The sequence below is a fragment of the Oculina patagonica genome, chromosome 5 (genome assembly GCF_052425735.1).
Source record: "Oculina patagonica isolate OP01 chromosome 5, crgOcupat, whole genome shotgun sequence".
NCBI lineage: Eukaryota > Metazoa > Cnidaria > Anthozoa > Scleractinia > Oculinidae > Oculina > Oculina patagonica.
Window position 1 is genome coordinate 12,785,891 of NC_135762.1, and position 21,500 is coordinate 12,807,390.

The 21,500-nt window shown below is 39.5% G+C and overlaps 1 protein-coding gene across 1 annotated transcript in view; it reads right to left on the reverse strand.

Moving 5' to 3' along the window:
* Window positions 1–19,397, reverse strand: part of LOC144655586 (uncharacterized) — a 31,572-nt gene extending 12,175 nt beyond the window's left edge. Inside the window, exons 1-13 of the mRNA XM_078515870.1 lie at window positions 19,288–19,397; window positions 12,725–13,024; window positions 11,932–12,261; window positions 11,023–11,328; window positions 9,371–9,673; window positions 8,903–9,193; window positions 7,480–7,776; window positions 6,705–7,010; window positions 5,909–6,244; window positions 5,650–5,776; window positions 5,097–5,296; window positions 4,641–4,825; window positions 3,838–3,918 (exon numbers count right to left, since the gene is read on the reverse strand). Of these exons, the coding sequence (XP_078371996.1) occupies window positions 3,838–3,918; window positions 4,641–4,825; window positions 5,097–5,296; window positions 5,650–5,776; window positions 5,909–6,244; window positions 6,705–7,010; window positions 7,480–7,776; window positions 8,903–9,193; window positions 9,371–9,673; window positions 11,023–11,328; window positions 11,932–12,261; window positions 12,725–12,914 (2,952 nt within the window). The 5' untranslated portion in view covers window positions 12,915–13,024; window positions 19,288–19,397. The remainder of the gene's footprint in view (window positions 1–3,837; window positions 3,919–4,640; window positions 4,826–5,096; window positions 5,297–5,649; window positions 5,777–5,908; window positions 6,245–6,704; window positions 7,011–7,479; window positions 7,777–8,902; window positions 9,194–9,370; window positions 9,674–11,022; window positions 11,329–11,931; window positions 12,262–12,724; window positions 13,025–19,287) is intronic.
* Window positions 19,398–21,500: the final 2,103 nt, after the last annotated feature.

Here is a 21,500-nt window from a genome sequence, read left to right on the forward strand (position 1 = left end):
ATTTAACTGCCATCGTTTTTTATTTGACTAGTATTTGATAAATATGTTTACTTTAAAACACACGGTCTCTCTTGTATGTTATATTTTATTAGCAACAACAATGATAACCTTTCCAAAAAATGTCAATACAACGAGAAACTTACTAACTTACAGTAATAAGGCAATAATTATTTAAAACAAACGTTTTGAGCTTAAGTCTTATTCGCCTCCATCAACGAAGCGTACGCTTTTCGGTCTGGTTTGCTTTCGAACCAACTCCTGGCAAAGTAAATAGAAATCGCAACTTACAGAATTCCTCGCTGTCTAAGTACAATGTAATTTTTCTAAAACTCTGTCTTGTAGTCCATAAACATTTTCTCGCTCGTCCGAAATATTTCAAATCAAACAGTAGCAGAGAGAACTCAAAAATACGTCGTCCGTACGTCGGAACAAAAACGAGACAACAGTGGGAGTCTGGGGATGAGTTTCGCCTGTCACGTCCGCCATTTTTGACTCGGTCACGAATAACGAAGTGTCTTTGGAATTCTAGCGCTAGCAAACAGTAGGAAACTCGAATGAAAAACAGAAACATTAAAGCTTATGATGTAAACTTCATCTCAATGGAAAGGAGCTTTATTATTTTTTTTTACAAAACAACATATGTAAGTATTTACTTCATGCTTCGGATTGATTGTGTGTTTAATGCCAATCGATGGCAATCGATGAAGTTCGCGACCACCAAAGTGTGATTATCGATTGATCATCGATTGGCCGATGCCAATCGATGCCAATCAACAGTAATTAATCGATTGTCATCGATTGATCGATTGATTTTCCGATCATCGATTTTCATCGATTGTTCAGGTCCTGAAATATTTACAGTAGAACCCTGCTAACTCGAACTCTGAAGGGAAACGAAAATGAGTTCGAGTTAGCGGGGTTTTTCGAGTTAGCGGGGTTGATTGAATATTTTATTTGCCAAGTTAATAATTGATAGTTTACTGATTTTTAAGCACTTCAGTATACAGTACTGTGCAAATTGAACTTATCTTGCCAGAAACTCTAAAGCGACCACACATTCTTTTGTTAAGAGTGGAAAATGACTGTCAAATACATGATCTGTTCATTGCTATAATCAATGGGCAACCGTTGCGAGTTGCAAGTTCTGGAATTCGAGTTATCAGGGTAAAAAGTTTGACCCAAATTTTGTTCAAGGGAAACAAAATTTAGTTCGAGTTAGCGGGGTTTTCGAGTTATCCGAGTTCGAATTTAACCGAGTAAAAATGACTGAAAAGTGGGGTCAAATCCAAGGGAAATGGAAGTGAGTTTGAGTTAGCAAGGTTGTTCGAGTTATCCGAGTTCGAGTTACCGGGTTTTTTTTCTGTAGTTGACTTCGCAGTTATCAGTAAAAAAAACTAGTCTGTGCTGATACATCTCTGTTAAATATATAAGGTATCCTTTCGCATCCAGTAGTTTTGCTTCACTTTATACAAGCTTGCGTTAAGTGTTTTGTTTTATAAATTATTGATTTTCATACCAATTAATCAATTTTAATTTAATCTGTGGCATTTGACTTTTTTCAGGGTTAACATGAATTTCAGAATTTGCAGAGCCACAGACACAAAAACAGAATGTGGACAAGGACATCAAAAGAAAACAGGAAGGATTAAGATTATCCAGCTTGATGTTTGGGTGTCTTCATGATGCCATTTTCAAGAGACTAGTAAATTACATGTAAATTGAAATCAAGAAAAGCTGCAAATGAGCAAAGTTTATATTTTAAATGTTAACGTATTTACAGTGTACTTCAGAAAACAACTTCTTGATTGACCTGTCTCTTTCACATCTTTTTAGATGTAACAAGGGCATTATGAAGTGATCTTTTTAAGAATAATTTATGCAGCCAAAACAGTAACAGCAGAAATGAATGGGAGTTTAAAATTGCTATTTTCAATGTTTTGGCTGGTAAGAAACCACATGTGACCAAGCTAAAATCTCTTTGGCCGGTTAACATGACCTGTAAGTGTCCAAATATTTTGAGCCCTCGACTACACAGGACTTACATGTAGTTGTCTAATTACTGTATATCATAAGATCTTTGGTTGACCTTGGGGGAGGTAGTGGAGTTAAAAAGCAATGTAATAATTTGAATTTGGATTGGTAATGCTGAAACTGGTGGTACTGTAATTCTTAAGTATAGACGTTAAAATCGTGATTGCAAGCAATATGCAATACCAATTTCATTCTTATGTGTTGTATGCTACGTACAATTTATAAGAACAGCTATAATGTTAAAATTAGTGAAATATTCTAAAGCCAGATTAAATTTGCAGTATCCATTAGGTACCATGAAGCAACCAAATTGTGACTCATTTGCTTACTTTGTGAACTTCATGACGAATGGGCAACATGACTCCACAAAAATGTGTACAATAAAGCATACAAATTTTTAAAAGAGCAGTCAAAGTATTGATGCTTTTTTTCTTGCATAGTTTTATACACAAGCAAACATGATTCTATTTTTTCTGCGTAATCAAAGAACAAAACTGAGTTTGAGACACACAAACAATATTCTATCTTCCCAGAATTTTTGTTTTTTTATTTCTGTAAGTGAAGTGAAACCCCTTAAGAGGAAGGGGACTCAAAAAGACATGTAAAAGTAAAAAAGGTGCTATCATCCTTTTTTTTTGGGGGGGGGGGGGGGGGGAGGGGGGTGGGATGGGGTTACAGAATGTCCCTTCTTTGCTTCCAGTTAGTTTCACTCCGGTTTGCTTGTAGTTAGGTTCACCCCTGTTTGCTCGCAGTTAGCTTTATTCATCCGGTGTGCTTGGGATTAGCTTTCACTCTAGTTTGCTTGTGGTTAGCTTTCACTCCGGTTTGCTTGGCATTAGCTTATGGCAATATTCTGTAAACCCTTTGCTACATGTATGACCTCTGCCATTTCCATTCAAAATTAAAATATAGGCAAATAGTGAAAATAAAAACAAATGAATGAATGAAAAAAAGAAAATTAACCATATTCTTAATGTAGATGTATATTATTTCCTATATACTCTAAATGTTAAGTGCTTTGCTAATTTACCACGTGATATGCCTATCTACCCCAACATGCAGCCCTACTACCCCCTCCTTATCTACGAAGGTTACATAATTACCCGTTTTGCAGCATAATTTCCCATCAAGACTTCTGGATCATAATGCTGTCGGTGGAATTAAAACGTTTTGATTGATTTTGTTTGTTCTCGGCTTATTTGGTGTTGCTGTATACGGTACTCCCATATAAGGGCTATACGGGTATGTGCTGCTCAACAGGGTATGCCTTTTGCCTCTCTGACTCTGAAACAGGGTATACAAATCACTCTTTTGACTGTGGAACACTATCAAGTTTAGCTATGAAAATCCGCTCCTCTCATTGGTTTTTCTCCAAGCCACAGACAAAGTCAAGTGAGCGCTTTGTGATGTACGCTAGTGTTTTTATATCTATCTTCATATATTTTTCATTGTGGATATTGTCTGGAACAGGGTACCTATTTTGCACTGTTTGTCCGGAACAGGGTCGCAAATTGAGCCGTTTTTCTCTGGAACAGGTCCAGAGTCTCAGCGACTCAGTGGCACACCCCTTGAGTAAATTTTAGGGAGTACCTCTTCCCCCCCCCCCCCGGGACACGGTAAAAAAAAGTAAGTAACAATATTAAAATTTATAAAAAAAAAAATAAAACGAATATTATATTCTTAGCCTTAAAATTGTACAATGGCTTGAATTCAGGTTTCAATAAAGTGCAAAATAATTAACTGGGGAGCTCCGCTTTTAGGCTTGCCTAAATCTATATATTAGTGATTCGCCACCTCTGTAATTACCTGGTCAACAGTTGCTGTGATATGTTTTCTGCTTCCAGCATAGAGGTCCTTGTCTTTTACATCACTAGCGGAACTTTTTATCTAAAACAAGGTAATAACAGAACATTGGAGGTAATAAGGTCGGTATATAAAGCTGGAGAAGCAAGAAACCTGACTTCAACCCTAGTTTGGTATCGTATGATATTCCCAAAGTGATATTCCCCACTTTTCAAACTTTGCGATTTACCTTAACAAGTTAGGTTTCAATCGCAAGTTAATTAAAAAAAATAATAGAGCTAAACCATTTCAACAGACTAGTAGCATCGTTTTAACGCCAACAGAACTACCTCTTGATAAAACCTTTGATAAATTAATGATCTCCTAAGATGAGCGGCCTAGCGTAAAAATTCAAATGATAATAAACACAATAGCCTCCATTTTGATTCAAAAGTATGGACTGATATTTGTCCGCGAACATAATCTGTTCCAAGAAGCAAACCGTTGTCCGAGAACAAAGTTCAAGGAAAACTGTTTGCTTCTGGGAAAAGATAATGTCGGTGGACATTAAATAGCAGTGCCTATTTTCTCCAAAAATGGAGGCTATTGATTATAATAGCCAAGCTGGCTTGGAATCGTACACGGGAATATCGGCATTTTTTTTTCCGTTAGCAGTAGATTTGTACTGTCAGACGTATACGGCTCTTACATTCGGTTAATAACATATGTATTTTGCTCAGTTAAATACATAGGCGGGTGTTTTTCTTTTTTTATGTGCACCGTTTGTGCAGAGCACAAATAAGCAGATTTCCATTTTTAAGTGATACCTGACTTCTCTTGCGTCTTAGCCAATGAAGCAAGTCGCCATGAGCAACGTACTCGATGATCAGAAGAAGCGGTTTAGTCGTGGTCCAACAGCCAAGGAAGCTTAAAACATTCTGATGTTTTCCCACCTTCTTCATGAGCTCTATCTCATTCAGAAATTCTCTTCTTTGATCTTCGTTGGCATTTTCTTAGGAAAGAAAGAAGCTTCATTATCATCCAGACTTTGGACGAGTAAAGACATTAAACAGCTAAATTTGTTTTCAGGTTTCCTTTTTTTCAACCTCTGTGCTTTGCCATAACGCCATTCAATGATAAAGCTAGGCCGCGGGTTGCCATTTACGGAATTTTAAGTGAAAGCTTTATCTTTAATCAGTTAGTACTTTCAAAAGCCCACTAGTTACTGGTTGAGTTGTTCACTGAACGTAGAGGAAAATGAATGCAAAGTAGTTCATACTCACCATGTAGTTCCTTAACGGCAACAATTTTCTTCTGCTTTGTCTTACCAACAAAACCTATATTGTTTTGAAAGAATTCAAAACCGTCCTTCAAGGTCGCTTTGTGAACCTTTCCAAATGCTCCCTCGCCCAGTTCTTCGACAAATTCTGTTCTGATTGGATGTATCTCGCACTTCTCTAAGGGCTGAATATCCTTAGCAGTCCTTAATTAAAAAAGAATGTTTTCTTGAATTTAAGGTTTTGTTCTAGAAATGGTTTGCTTTAACCACTGAGGTAAGGAGAGACTCTTTGTGTGGTAATCCATTTACTAGATTGATACGTGACATGCGTTATGCACATTGCAAGGAATAGCAATGTCGAAAGCATCGATTGTGTAAAGATGGTAAATGTTTAGCTCTGAGAATAAATGATAAAAAGGAGATGTTCATTTGTCACGAGCGTGGGACAATGAAAAAAACCTAAATACCTAAGAGTATATTACGTATCTTTGAAATCGATTAATCTCTTGAATAAGTGGAATTGAGTTGTTGCAAAAAAACGAACACATAAAGCACACCTCTTTGGCTTATTCTCTCCTCTCTTTCGGCAGTGTCTAACACCAATGACCAGAAGAACGACGACAAAAGCAAGAAAAAAGAAGACCAGGAGGACTGTTATTGGAATATTACTAACCAGTGAAGAACCTACAGACATAAAGATAACATGTTATGATAACGCTCTTTTTTATCGCCACTCAGTTCGCAACGACTAATGAACAACAGGCTATGTACTTACGAGGATTATGTTCGTGGAAGAGACTAAAGGTTTATGAGTACCTGATGTCGACAAGCCCTCGGTATCATCCTGCGTGGTAGCACTCTCTGTTGTTGCTGATTGCACTATAGAAGGAACACCACCTCCCAGCTCGTTCCAAGCCTTGACCTGAAACTCATAAGTAGTACTACAATTCAACCTAAGTTCTTGCTGATTGGCTGTTGGGTCCGTGATATTCATGACAGTCCAAATCTTGGCACCGCGAGTTGTTTCTTTCTGTCGGTAGCTGACGGTGTAGACGAGTATGGGACACCCATTCGGTAGAGGTGCAGTCCACTTTAAAGTCACGTTACATCCTGACACTTTCCGGTCAACTATTTCTGGTCTGCCAGAGCGGTCTGAAACATGAGTTAAAAAGCCACTAAGAAAACTTAAATTCTTTGACCAATAGTCCGCGCGTCCTGTCTTTCATAACATTTTGCCGAGTCTCAGTTGCTAGCTAATTCTGGGAGAAAATTTTAAAATTGTACTACAAAGGGGATAACAATTCATTGTTATGACATTATAATCAGTTGCCATGGCGATATCAAGAGTGACAAGAAGTGACGCATTTTTGCACGAGTGAAATAAAAACATTCAGTGCCAAAAATACGGTTTACAGATGTCATTTTTACATGCAAAAAATTAGTCTCTCGTGAACATCAAATCGTTCATTGAAACAAAACCAAATGCACATGCTATTGTTGGCCATGCATCAGTATTGAACAGTATTAAGTATTGAATATAATTGATTATGATTATAATAGATTTTATCTCTTTGAATGGTAATGACTAATGTATCAGTGTAACATCGTATACCTGCTTCTTTCGTTGAAACTTTAACAACCACAGATGGCAAACTATATCCAAGTTTGTTTCCAGCCATCACTCTCACTTCGTACTCCGTGTATTTCTTCAAATGTGTAAACAGGCATGAAGTTGAATTGAGAATGTTAAAAGTTGTACAATTAATCCAAGGATTTTTAGATCCAGTTCTTCGTATCTGTGCTAAATAGTTAGTTACTGGATCGCCCAGTGCTGGACGTGTTGGTGGACTCCATGATATATTGACGGAGTTGCACTCTGCAAGAATGGTCTCATGCAAGATTGGCTGATAAGGAACATCTGTTAAAGGCGATGGGAATGTTGGTTCATAACCTCACATATGTTACAAATGAACAAAAGAAATTATGAAAGAATGAGGGGTGGTGTGAGGAGGAGGAGTAAGCGCGCGTGCTTCTTTTGTTTGTTTTTCTCTTACCTCGAGAGAAAGAAAACAAAAACAGCAAGAAACTGCTTTTTAACTTGCTTTTTTACATCGAAAAGAATAACGAAAGATGGTAATTATTCTCAATTCTGCTGACTTACACTCTACGTATTTATGTGTGAAGGGGGATATATAGAAAGAGTCTTTTTCTCTTTCGAGATAGTATCAAGATCAAAGTGTTTTGAAATGTGAGCATCTACACTTATTGAGTCATACCAATGAGAATGTGTCATCTTACAGAATGTTATTTTGCAATTGGAATTGATTTATTAAATAATTCGTTTTATCTTTTTATCTAATATCGGTTGTTTCTTGAGACTATGTTACCTTGCGCTGTTCTTACTTCCCATGGATTACTTCCCACGCTGCGTCCCAAATTATTCCAAGCAAAGACAATCACTGTGTACTTCTTACTGTACTGAAGGTGCAGTTCGTAACTGGTGACATTTGTATCGGTGATGTTTATATCTTTCCATTTCTCTGTGATTGGCTCAATTGCTCTGTAGTGAATTGAGTACATGGTAATATTGCAATACTTATCACCCGGACGTGCCCACGTTACTGTAACATTCCTTCCAGTAAGTTCTGATTGGTTGTTTAGTATCACAGGTGAGTCAGGTGGTCCTATAAGAAAAGAAATACTTTGGTGTTAGGTCAACAGTAAGTGGAGTAGATACATCTCAAAGAAAGATGCAATCCTGTGCATAAAATATGCACAGTTCTAATGTTTAACATAAAATAACCTAATCAGATCTAAACAATGAAGCTTGTCCTATTAAAGTAAATGAAAGGTAAAATAACCTCAGAAGGTAGAGAGTAATAAGCAAGTTTAAAGTTATAAGCGAGTTTAAAGTTCAAGCGAGTTTAAAGCTGCCCTGGTTTTTTGTAGTTTTGGCTAAGGGCGGTCGCAACAGGTTTCATTGTCTGGATTGATAGGCGTGGATTTGGTGGGCAATCGCAATTGCAATTGCAATCGCCAGTGGCAAAATCAAATCGATTTATGCAGGCATCCTACACATCCATCGTCAGCTAGTCAAGTCCCTGAGCTCTCCCTACCGCGCTCTGTGTAGGGGTTGAATCCAGGCGCGAGATTTTTATATAGTGCGCGAAAGGGAGAGTTCAGGGACTGGGCTAATCATCAACTTACCAATTGATCCAGCCAACCAGCCGACTAGCCAATCATCTCATTACCCATCACTGATCAACAAAACGTATCAAATAGATTTGGCCAATCCTAAAAGTGCAACTCCCCTGTTATTTACTTTGGCTTTCTTTCAATCTGAATTAACTGACCATAGGCAGAAAAAATTAAACTTGAGTCCACGACCCAACGAGAAACCATTACCTGGACGGCAGTCAACTCAAACAAAACATGTGACTTTGATGAGTTCTACACCTAAGCTAGGGATGTGGTCATGTCCTGCTGGTCCGCGGATACCTTGTTTTGACAGCTGTCAATTGACCATAACATGGATGTCTAATGTCAAAGATGTAAGCTGACATTAACGTTAACCTATTTCTGGAGAATGCCGCCATGTTGCGCGACGTCGTACGTCGCCTTACGTACGTACATGCATAGGGCGCGCGCGCCCGCGAACCATGCCTCTAGCCTTTATGACCGTGAAAAATTAAATGCATGATTTTCTTATTTTTACGGTTATAGGGATCCGCAGTGCGGCCCATCGGGTCGCCGAGGAGCTCCGCTAATATTTTGCTGTTGCTAACCTCAAGTGAGGGTTAACATACCTACCTATAACACCTGTCGTTACTGTCTCGGTCGTCCAATTGCTTGATCCCTTCTGATTTACAGCTTGAATGCGAATATCGTAGTCAGTCTCACTTAAAAGGTCCTTAAACAGACAGCTCCGATTTGTAGGGAAGTTTGTACAGTGATGCCAATCATCACCTCTCTTCCTCAACTGGGCATGGAAACCAGTCACCGGGCCTCCACCGGAGTCCTCGGTTGATGGCTCCCAAATGACTTCAAATGCGCCACATTGCTCTGTTTTCACCTCCGTCAACAACGGTTTAAATTGAACACCTATAACCAGAGGTTAACAAACACAACGTAAAAATGCAATTAGGATACTCATATCAACGCAACATTAAAAAAATTAATTAGGAAGCTGTACACTTATTCATCTGCTTATGCTGGTAAAACCAAGTTGCTACTCAAATATAAACCATATTTATTTGTTTGACATCATTACAGTAGTACCTGTATCAGTTAGCACAGAAAGCACTGATTTGTCGTTGAAGTCGTTATGCCCCCGTTGGTTCCATGCCATAACCATGACGTCATACTCCATGCTACAATTCAACCAAAGACGATACTCGTTCGTGTTTGACTTGTTCAAGCTAGTTATTTGCCACACGCCTGCATCGCTTGCCGCGATCATAGAATCCCTGTAGTGAATCGTGTATTGTGTTACCGGGCAGCTGTTGACTGAGGGGGTGTTCCATGAAAGCTTCACACTGCATCCAAATGGAGTGGCAATGACCTTTAACTCCTTGGGTACATCTGCATGAAAATATCAGCAAATGCGTTATTTGTAAAAAACATTATGACGCACGTGCCATGGTTACCTCCACCACCAGGATTTTAGCATCCATATCATGCTACTTACTAGCTACCACCAGTTGCTATTCTAGTTGATGGAATGCTAGTTCATTGTTGCTAACTCCCTTACCCTATTCAAAGGCGGCGGTAGCAAAACAACAAAGTGGCCATGCTTAAGACATGCTATAAAATTCTTGGCCAAAGAGAGCCCAAGGAGAAAGAAAAGGATAATAACAGAAACAGTGAAGGTAATCGAAGTGAGAAAGAAAAGTAAAGCTACAGTTAACAACAGCAGAACAAGTTCAGTGACGATGAAAGCACAACAAGGAGGAGTTGGGGGGGGGAGTCAAAAAACATACGCTATCGTCATAATGAGCCCCATCCCCCGTTCTGAATAGGGTTTAAGGACCAGTGTCTGAGAAAGCGCCTGGACATCTATCTACTGGCCTACATTTTCAGCAATAAGTATCTGTATGTAAGGATCGATTCGTGTGGACAAATAGAAAGCCTGCACTTACGATGCTGCACAGACACGCCTACTGTGCGTACAGCTGGAGAAGTGTCACAAGACAGTCAACGTTGGAGGAATCATGTTGATTGCCTATACTACAGGAAAAGCTTAAGGCCTACGTCCTAGATCAAAATTACTATATTTGCATTAAATGCACAGCGCGCGCTTGCTCGCGCTCGATGGCGTAATCTTGTTTTGAACAAGGTTAAATTTGGTTAAATTCTCCTGTTTCATCTTCTTGAAGTAGTCTGGAGAACTTCGCTTCGATACACTTAATGTATTTCTTTAGTTTCTGTACGAAATTTACGGCGTTTAGGTCGAAATTCAAGCAACTTACCGCAAAACCAAAAATTATGTTGCGTGTGTCATTACGTGTATAAAGCATTCGCGTACAAATTCTTCGTGTTTCCAAATATGGTACTTAGCAAAATGAATATTCAAACGCTGTGTGCGCGCGTTACACGTTTCAACCATTATGGGTTTCTGGTAAAGGCTAATTACCCTAGAATGCAGCAATAAACCTCGAACCATGTGCTCGAACCAGTGCGCAGCACGCAAACCATAAGGCTGCCGCCTCGCCAAAATGACATTAAGTATTTAATCATAATCAAATCGGAAATAACGCAATTTACAATACAAACTAAAACAAAACAGAAATGTTACAGGTTTTGGCCCAAACTTCCTGTAACAACAATGGCAACAAAAACACCAACATTAACAGCAGCACCAATAGCAACAGCAACATCAAACAGAAACTGCATGGTCACGTATAGCTAGTAGTTCACTCCTGTGGTCATACCTGCAGTCGTCTTCAACTGTTGTTTTGCTGGAAGACTTAAGCCCTCTGAGTTTTTGGCGCGAAGGCTGACTTCATAAACTGCATTAATCATAAGCCCAACAAATTTGTATGAACGTTCTTCACTTGAGAGGTTAAAGGTTTGCTTGAAATCATCACGTGGTGTTTCTAATTTTATTTCATACTCAGTAATAGGACTGATTGCAGACTTTACTGGGACTGGAGGAGACCATTCCACTTTAATGGCACGTCCACAATTGATAGCTTCCGAGCTCACAATGGTAGGAGGTGAAGGCACTTTAGGATTCACTGTGAAGATAAATTAACATAATTAAGTACAATAATCGTGTAAATAGCATAAGTAACATGTTTTTTTAACATGTTTTCTGTCTTGTAATTTTGTAATACCTACTATTTCTTCTTTTGTAACGTCCGCTTTGCTACCGTTTTTTTTTTTAAGTTAACTGTTTAATTAAGTTTTGTTCTCTTTTTGAATTGTAACCTTTGTAAATGTAGTGTGAAGTCATGTAACCTTTGTGTGAGCAATAATTAAAAAAAAAAAAAAAAAAAAAGTGAAAGTGGTGTAGTTTGGTGTGGTGCGGTGTGGTGTGGTGTGGTGTCAGTGGTGTTGTGTGGTGTGGTTGGTGAGGTGCGGTTTGGCTAGGCAAGGTAAGGAACGGCTAGGAGACGTCAGCTGAGGTGTGGCCGTCGTGGCTTGTTGAGCTGAGTTGAGCTAAGGTGAGGTGAAGTGAGTTTAGGTGAGGTCAAACCATGTAATTTGATGTGAGGTGAAGTGACGTGAGGTGTAGCGAGGCCTTGACAGGTAAGGCGGGATGAGATAGATGATGTGAGCTGAAGGTACGCAAGTCATTGCGGATGAATGTGATACTTCACTTAAAATTAAAAGCTTACCAAAGTCATAAAATGGAATTTCTTTTTCTGCAATAGTTATGTTAGATAACTGCAACACGCACATGTATTGTCCCAAATCTTCTTTTGAAACATTTCTAATGTGAAGAGTGACTGAACCTCTTGATCGCTGACAGGTGTTTGGAGCCTGGTAGTTGTAAAACACTTTGTACTTTTTATTCTCCTCGATTACTTTGTCATGAAACTTCCACTGCCAGTGATAGAAATATAGCTTTTGCTGGTCCAAACCGTCGACTTCACAACTTAAAGCGGCGTCTCCACTTGATGAAACTTGATGAGGTAATGCCTTTAGTTTAAAAAGTTCAGGCGGGCCTACAATGAGAAATGGTTGGAGGAATAGTATTTGTAATTTTTTTGTTTCTTTTTCCAACGTCAGTGTGCATGGAAACTCAAAATGATTATCACTTTGTTACAGACTCAAAGATTAGCGTTCGAGGTATATCTCCTAACCTAAGTCTATAGATGGGTGTCCGGAAATTGGAAAATCCGTAGGGGTAGGGAAGGAAAGGTAGGGTGTTTTGTTCTGCATGTACATGTACCCTAGCCATGGGACGTCTTAGCGTTCACTGGAGTGCATATAATAAATTTCGGGTTGCTGTGAGTTTCCTGTTTACCTATCGGTTGAAGTATTTGAAGTACATAAAGGCTAATTTAATGTATAAAGTTAAAGGTTTCTTAAATTACTCCTTGAAAAAATTGTTTCTCACTTACGTTGACCGGTCTATGTAAAATTCAGGTATATAATAAAACACAACAAAAATAACTGTAGCCTTACAGGTAATTAAGACTTGGATATCACGCTTCGTCGTGTGATACTTGTTTGTTGCTTCACAGGTAAAATTCCCAACATGTTTAATGTTGACTTTGGAAAAATAAAGCAACATGTTAAACTTTTCTCCTTTCCTGTCAACCTCCAGTGAAATAGTTTGGTTCAAATCGCCGTCTTTAAGTTCTTTGCCATTCATCAACCACTTGACTGCTGGAAGAGGGCAGCCTGATACCACGCAGCTTAAAGTATATTCTCTACCAGCAAAAAGCGTTCTGGCATTCTCAGCCAATCGAATCGATGGATTATCTAGAACATGAAACTTTGCAATCAATCAATCAGTCAATAAATCAATCAATTGATCGATCGATCAATAACTTCATTTAAATGTCAATTGCATCTTGCCGAGGGTAAAACCCTGTACTAGTTGGGGACACTTAAAATAAACAAAATAAATTACCGCTATATAATATATTGCGGATACTGTAAACCACATGAAGTTAAATCTATTTGATGTGATACTGAATAAGTTTGCATACTTAAGTTTTGCACGTGACTAAAGCTGCGTTCACATTTAACCCGAAACATGTTTAGAATAAACGTGTTTTAACGAAACATGTTTCACCTAAACATGCTTGTTATTGCATTGTTCACATTAGGTGTTAGTTTCAAACACATTTCATGCCTGGTGTGTAATTTATGCGGTTTCACGGTTCTTGCATAAATCTTTACACTTTATTTAACCGTAAAAATATAGCTCGAAATTACAATAAAGTTTCCATTAAATCTTTGTCTTTCTGTCTACTTTCAAGCCCTTCGATGAAGCAGGGCTTTCAAGCGTTTAGCAAGAAGACAGTATTGTCAGAATTTTCGCTATCAGTCGGTAACAGAAGATTTTTATTTTGTTAAGTTTGTTTTTGCATTGCAATGCTGTAATGCTGCGCGCTTGTAGCCGCCGTCGTAAACTTTCGTGGTGATATTCGGCCAAATATTCTGCTTCCTATCCATCACCGATAATTCATATTGGATCACTTTATTAGCCCATATTTTAAGTAAACATTTGGTCGCATGGAAAGCCCAAATTTGAAGCTTTTGGGCGCTCACCTCCTCACCACATGTCCGCCATTTTTAACTTGTTTAGTCTGATCATGATTGAAACTACCTCGTGAGGTAGTTTCAATCATGTTGTCCGTGACATTAAAGTTCTGCTCCCGCAGTCCCGCAGTCAATAAATATTTGCATATGGAAACAAAAGAGAAATACATAAGAAGCATGCTCCCGCAGTCCTGTAGTCCCGTAGTCATCCGCAAATAAAAACTTACGCTAACGCATGAAAATACCACGTTCTTTAATCCATGAGCCGAAACCAAGCACGCTACACATGAATATACCTCATTCTATAATCCATATGCCGAAAACAAACACGCTACACATGAATATACCTCATTCTATAATCCATATGCCGAAAACAAACACGCTACACATGAATATTCCTCGTTCTATAATCCATGAGCCGAAAACAAGCACGATACACATGAATATTCCTCGTTCTATAATCGTGTGGTTTTGGCGCGTTACGAGAATCGCTGGTTCGAGTCCGCTTAATTCTCGGTGTGAAGGATGATAGAGTTCGTGAAAAGCTTCTCGGAAAGCGAGACCTCGATCTCGATAAAGCCATCAAAACTATGAAGGCAAGTCAAGTTACTCACGAGCGAGCGAGCGACAGAAATTTCATAAGAATCTTCAGGACACGAAGATATTAATCGAGTGAATCACAAACCTCCGTTTAAAAACAAGCGCCGGAAATCACCGCCTCCCAACCTTCCGTCGCCAAACAAGGGACCTCCCAAGCTGAAAGAGTGTTTGTTTTGTGGTGGTAAACATGCACTGGAAAGGAAATTGTGCCCGGCCTCTGGTCAGAAATGTAAGAAGTGTGGCAAACAAGGTCATTTTGCAGTCAAGTGTCAAGGCAAGTAAGAAGTTGCGAAAGTTCACATGGTCGAAGAAGAATTTTACATTCATAACATCAGTGGTCAAGATCAAGCTCTTGTCTTACTAACTGTAAACGATTCAGCATTAGTGACATTTCAAATTGATACAGGTTCTACTGCGAATATTTTGCCACTGCAGGATTATATCAGGGCAACAAACGATCACAGCAAAGCTAAAATTGTTCCCAAGGACTGGTTATGCATGATCTCTCGAAGCGAAAGGCACTTGGTTTTTCAAGGTTGAAAGTGGAACATAACGGTAGTAAGCATGAACTGAATTTTGTCATTGTCGACCAGAAGATCACACCTTTGCTTGGTTTGAAGTCATCAAAGGGGATGGGTCTTATCAAGATTATGGTCGCTGGTGTTGATACCCTTATCAATAATGTTCCAAAGCATTGGCTGTTTACCAGGGGAATACAACATCCAGCTTAGTAAAGATGTTCATCCTGTTGTTCACCCCCCACGAAGGGTGCCTTTTCCTAAGAAAGAGGCAATGAAGACCGAGCTTGACAAGATGGTTGCCACCGAGATTATTACTCCTGTTACTGAGCCAACTGACTGGGTGTCCAGTGTCTTAGCAGTACCCAAGAAGGATGGATCAGCTCGCATTTGTCTAGATCCCAAAGATTTGAACACTGCCATAAAGCGCTCTCATTACCCTTTACCGACAGTTGAAGATATCACAACTCGTCTCACAAATGCCAAAGTGTTCAGTGTGTTTGATGCGAAAAGTGGGTTTTTGCAAGTGAAACTAACTGAGCAGTCAAGCTTTTACACGACTTTTAACACCCTCTTTGGCCGCTTTCGTTGGCTGAGAATGCCATTGGGCATAAGTTCTTCGCCCGAGTTATGGCAGCGGAAGATGCATGAAACAATTGAGGGTCTCCAAGGAGTGGAAGTTATCGCCGATGATTTCCTGGATTGTGGATTTGGAGACACTGTCGATGAAGCAGTAAAGGATCATGATCAGAATTTAACGGCTTTCCTTCAAAGATGTCGTGAGTTGAATCTGACACTTAATCTTCAGAAGGTTAAGCTTCGCCTATCACAAGTACCATTCATGGGTCATCTACGCACAGCTGATGGTGTGGTAACCGACCCAAACAAAGTTCGTGCCATACGTGACATGCCAACCCCGACAGATGTCAAATCCCTGAAGCGATTCCTTGGCAACGTTACTTACCTGGCCAAGTTCTTACCAAACCTGTCCAGTGCACGTGTCTACGAGCCGTTAAGACGACTGGAGCTTAAGAATACTGAATGGTGTTGGCTGCCTGTTCACGATGAAGCTGCCCAGAGTATCAATAATCTTGTTTGTAAAGCTCCAGTGTTGAAGTTTTACGATGTCAATCAGGAAGTCACAATCGAAAGTGACGCATCGCTTTCTGGACTTGGCGCCTCCCTACTTCAGGAGGGTCAGCCAGTTGCATTTGCCTCTAGAGCCCTAACTCCAACAGAAGGTCGTTACGCGCAGATTGAAAAGGAGCTTCTCTCAGTCGTGTTTGCCTGTGAGCGATTTGATACGTACCTGTTTGGTCGATATGTGGTACACGTTAAAACAGATCATCAGCCCCTAGAAGCTAATTTCAAGAAGGACCTTGGCTCTGCTCCCAAGCGTCTCCAGCGGATACTGCTGTGCTTACAGCGATACAACCTTGATGTAAAGTACCAAAAAGGAAACTCAATGGTTATGTCAGATCCCCTGTCCCGAGCCTATCTGGATGAACCTCTCACTCAGACCGAGTACTGTAGTGAGTTAGAGGCGTTAGTACTCACAGAGGATCCTTCCATTTCAGAAGCACGACTAAAGGAATTAAAAGAAGGTACAGCCTCAGATGAAAACCTTCAAACCCTTATGCCAGTTGTCCTAGAAGGTTGGCCTAGCACTCCCGATGAAGTTCCAGCAGAGATCAAGCCATATTTTCAGTTTCGAGATGAAATCACAGCTCAAAATGGTTTGCTCTTCAAGGCTGAGCGTCTTATTGTACCTGCCAAGTTAAGAAAGGAAATGATGGAAACGGTTCATTCGTCTCATCTCGGTATCGAGGGATGTCTTAGACGAGCTAGAGAGGTGTTTTACTGGCCGCGTATGAATGCTGAGTTGAAAGACTTCATTCTCAAGTGTGATATTTGCAACTCCTTCAAGCCAGAGCAGCCTCGAGAACCGCTAATGCCCCATGAAATTCCATCAAGGCCTTGGCAAAAGTTGGCACAGATATGTTCTTCTTTGACGGGCGTCAGTACCTGATTACAGTTGCTTATTACTCCTCTTTCTCCGAGTATGACAAGCTTGACATGACAGACCCCAGGACTGTTACTGCTAAGTTGAAAATGCATTTTAGTCGTCATGGAATTCCGGAGGTTGTAATCTCCGACAACGGACCACAGTATTGTTCTGCTGAGTTTGCAAAGTTTGCAAATGACTGGCACTTTCAACACATCACATCCTCTCCGCGCTATCTCCAAAGTAATGGAAAGGTCGAGAGTGCTGTGAAGATTTATGAAAACCTAATGAAGAAAGCAGCGTGTGGAAAATTTGACCCGTACCTTGCTCTTCTATACTACCGCAACACGCCTACAGAAATTGGTTCATCCCCAGCACAAAGGCTGTTCAGCAGAAGAACACGCAATATGTTACCCCTGTCACGTAAACAACTACAGCCTAACACACTTCCCTCGCAAGCTGTCCAAGAAAAGCTGATTAACTCTAAACAAAAGCAGGCTTTCTACTACAACTTGAAAGGAAAAGCATTGCCTGAGTTGCAACCTGGACAGACAGTCAGGATGAAAAAACCAAAAGAATCTACTTGGACAGAAGCTGTTTGCAGGAAAATGATTGGCCCACGTTCCTATGTTGTTGTATCGGGTGGTCAAACGTACAGGCGAAATCGCTGACAGCTGCGATCAGTGCCACAATCAGATTCTCCAACTATTGTGCAACCAGCATTTGAGCCACTGCGATCATTGCCACAAGCAGATTCCCCATCTGTTGTGAAACCTGCAGCTGAACCACTTCCTGTTGTGAAACCTTCAGCTGAACCTCCGTCTGTTCTGAAACCTGCAGCAGAGCATGTGGAACTTGCATCCAATCCGACTGGTACAAGGAGTGGTCGTATTATGAAACCACCAGCCCGTTTTCAGGACTTCACTACTTAGACATTTTTATTTGGAACTTTGATTAATTGTTGAACATGTACCCTGTTGTTGTTTTTATTACTAAGGAACTCAGTCCTTTTTTTGCGAGAACTTTGTGAAAGACACTTTCTTTACAAAGGGGAAGATGTTGTGATACTGAATAAGTTTGCATATTTAAGTTTTGCACGTGACTAAGATTGTTATGGTACCGCGCCTCCTGTCTCGCGTGGTCTTGTTCGTCAGCCATTAAAAGTTGTTGTGTTTGCCTAGCCTTGGCGTCTTTACGTTGATCGTAACACTATTATTGATCGATCGATCTATCAATAACTTCATTTAATTAAGTGTCAATGGCTTCTTGCCGAGGGTAAAATACTCTCCTAACTGGGAACTCTTAAAATTAACAAAATAAAACACCTGTATATAATTAACAATTATTCGCCAAAGGCGAAGTGATTATTGTTGAATAATCCCCGAGACGAAGTCGAAGTGATTATTCAACAATAATCACTGAGCCTGAGGCGAATAATTGTTTTAGTATAATTCTCAGAGGTGAATATTAAAAACTGCAAAATAACAATAAAAATACGAAAACAACAAACACAAGTGCTCGCGTGTAAACCAGTTTAATTCATCGATTGAAATCGTAATTTTCACTCAAATTTCAGCAATAAAACGGAACAAAACAAACACTACGAAAAAGATAGATATCTGGTACTTTTGTTTAATCGTTGATGACTGCTGAGCAATTGTATGAATCCTCTCGAAATTACTAGCTCCAGTGAGATGAGAACTAAACAATGTTTTGCCAGTCGATCTGACTGAGTACACGGCCGCGTGCGATCTCCAAAACCACCATGTTAACGATCAATTCTAATGCCTTGAAAACCATCTCTTGAAAATATTTTCGGTCCAAAAAGCCTTGGTAGTCAATTTGCAAAATTCCCAATGTTTTTAATATTCAAGACTTGGAGAGATTTCTTCTAAATGAGAGAAATTTTCATTCAGCTAATGTCGCCATGTTCACAGGCCTGGATGGCAAACGTGGCATGGCTTAGTAGCCAAACCTTGGGATGCTATATTCACCGTCTAGCACGGTTAATATTTCGGCATAGTCCGAGCTTCTCGACCAATCAGAATTGAATTCACCTCTGGAAATTATGCTAATATATAATATACACCATTAAGATTTTGCTTTGGGTTGTATAAGCTTAGCGGGGTTTTACGGTATAATATTGATATTTTCATTCAAATCCTACTTGGATGATCATTGGTAATTAGAGAGAAAACTGTGCTCACCCGATCCTATCTATCACAATCTTACTAATTTTTGTTTTGTTTTTTCGTACAGAAGCTTCAAGCTTTACAACATGTTTCGAAAGTCTAGTCGTGCAAAAATCAATAGTACTATTATTCACTGAGTATCTAAAGGATTTGAATTCTTACCAATTGCGGACAGAACTTTGCTGACTAAGGTATCCACAATCTCAAGAAGAGTGAAAAAGCTGAACACACGGAATACGTCGTTTATCCTTTCCGTAATCTCAAACAGCTCCTGTAGATCTATGTTGTTTCCTACACCGAAAGCGAAAATACGAACACCTTTTTGTTTTAAAGGTTCAGACGCATTGCCTGCGGATACAAAATCTGGGAATTTATCGGTAGCTTTGCCATCAGTTATCAAAATGGCAATCATCGGTACGTTCTGTCGACGGGAGAGTGTATCATTGGTGAAGATGTAGTCCGATGCAACGTTTAGGGCTTTGTCAGTCCTTGTATATCCTCTTTCCCAAGGCAAGTTGTTGATGGTAGAATGAAAAAGCTGCAAAGTAAATTTCTGGGAAAAATTCAGCTTCACAGACGCCCTGGTACTGTATAACACTACCGCCGCTTCGAATTGGCTTGAGTTTTCTACAAGTTTTGTCATAAACTCCTTAACGAACGTTTTTAACCTCTTGTAATTTGTCTTCCCCATAGATCCACTAGAATCTATCAAAAAGGCTATATTTGCTCCATCGCTGTGTTTCCTTGCATCTGAAAATAACAAAACAAGTGATAATAGTAAACATAAATAAGAAAAAAATTTACAAAAATTGAGTAAATTAAAAAACTACTTCATTTAGGCACGGCAATGTGTAACAGTTGAGGCTGCGCAAATTTAAAAAAAAAGCATAATGTAATTACTGAACGAGCCTCAGCTTGTTAATAACAAAACTCCCCCTATCATTGACCGGAAAATCCCTTTACTCGACCATTCTCCCTTTTACCCTTTTGTCAAGCCATACTCTTCCCACGCCTCGCGCAGGAACTAAGCAATACCAATATGACCGTTCCATTCCTAATTGTTGTTTCGTTGAAATAGTAAACGTCCCTTGTAATTTGCTACAACCGGAAAGAACAATTGCTTGCACGGTAAACTTCAGCCTAGTTGGATTTTGCCGTTAGATTAAATTGTCTGGCGCGATTTTCTAGCAACTCAACAAGGGATAGAGGGAGGTATATTTCTAAAGAAAATGTTTGCAGCTTTCATCCAAGTGATTGTTAGCCACTTAATTTGCCGTGTTTTTCATGATCAAAATTAACCCTCGGACGTACAAGGTGGGTGCATGTCACCCTCCCTACCCCCTTGACGTTTTTCAAAAAGGTATGCTTTATGGTTCTGAAACTGTCAGTAGCCGTTCATTCATCTCTTGCAAAAATTTTGATATGTCAGTTATTTGTCTTTGATTTTGACGTTGCCATGGCAACGTCATAATTAATCCAGGTTTGGCTATAATCGTCATTTTGACATAATTAAATTTATAATTCGTTATTTTTTCCAGTTTTTTTAAACAAAATGGTATAATTCGTTTCATTAGCATTTCGGCTTGACTTTACATCGATTTTCTTTACTTTTTGTCTTTTTAAAAAATAGTGAAATCCAAGTTTGGGGATCGGAGATGTTGGCAGTAGTGTCGTCATGTGACGTCATATGACGTCGCAAACAACGAAAGATTATCATCTTGAAGAGTAAGCTGAGGGCTTTCCATTAATAACAAGAACATTGAGAAGCTTGAGAAGCTTAAAATCGGGCGCTTTGCCTTGAAAGGCAGGGTTCAGTACAGCAGAAACCACGAAGCAGTTACTAAAGTAGCACTCAGTCCGACTGTGTTTGTGTAAGTCACAGGGCTTGCATGAGCTGTATTAGTGTGCATAATATAATATCTAGAACGTTGTCGAGATTGCATTATTACTTAATGACATGATGGTTTCAATTTATAAATGTATTTCACAAAATACAAATAAACGATTGAAGTAGACGACTAGACAATGTAAAGTTTTAAGACTTAGCAAAGTGCAGTGTATTGGTAATACTGTAAGGTGCGGTTTCACCTGAAGGTCGTGTGCTTTTCGGTATTTTCCAGGCATTGCACTTTGATGGGACAGTACTACAACTGTTTACCGGGGAACTACTATTGTCAAGAAAATGATCACAACTTGTTGATGAATGATTGAACATTTGTTTCATACCATTACTGTAATAGCAATTGATGAAGGCTTTTAGTCCTGAACCAAAGTATAAGGACTGGGAAATACTGAAACCCATTATCAGCCACCTTAAACGGAAATATCTTGTTGGTGTTTCAAGGAATCCAAGGAAACTTCACTCATCCCATGTA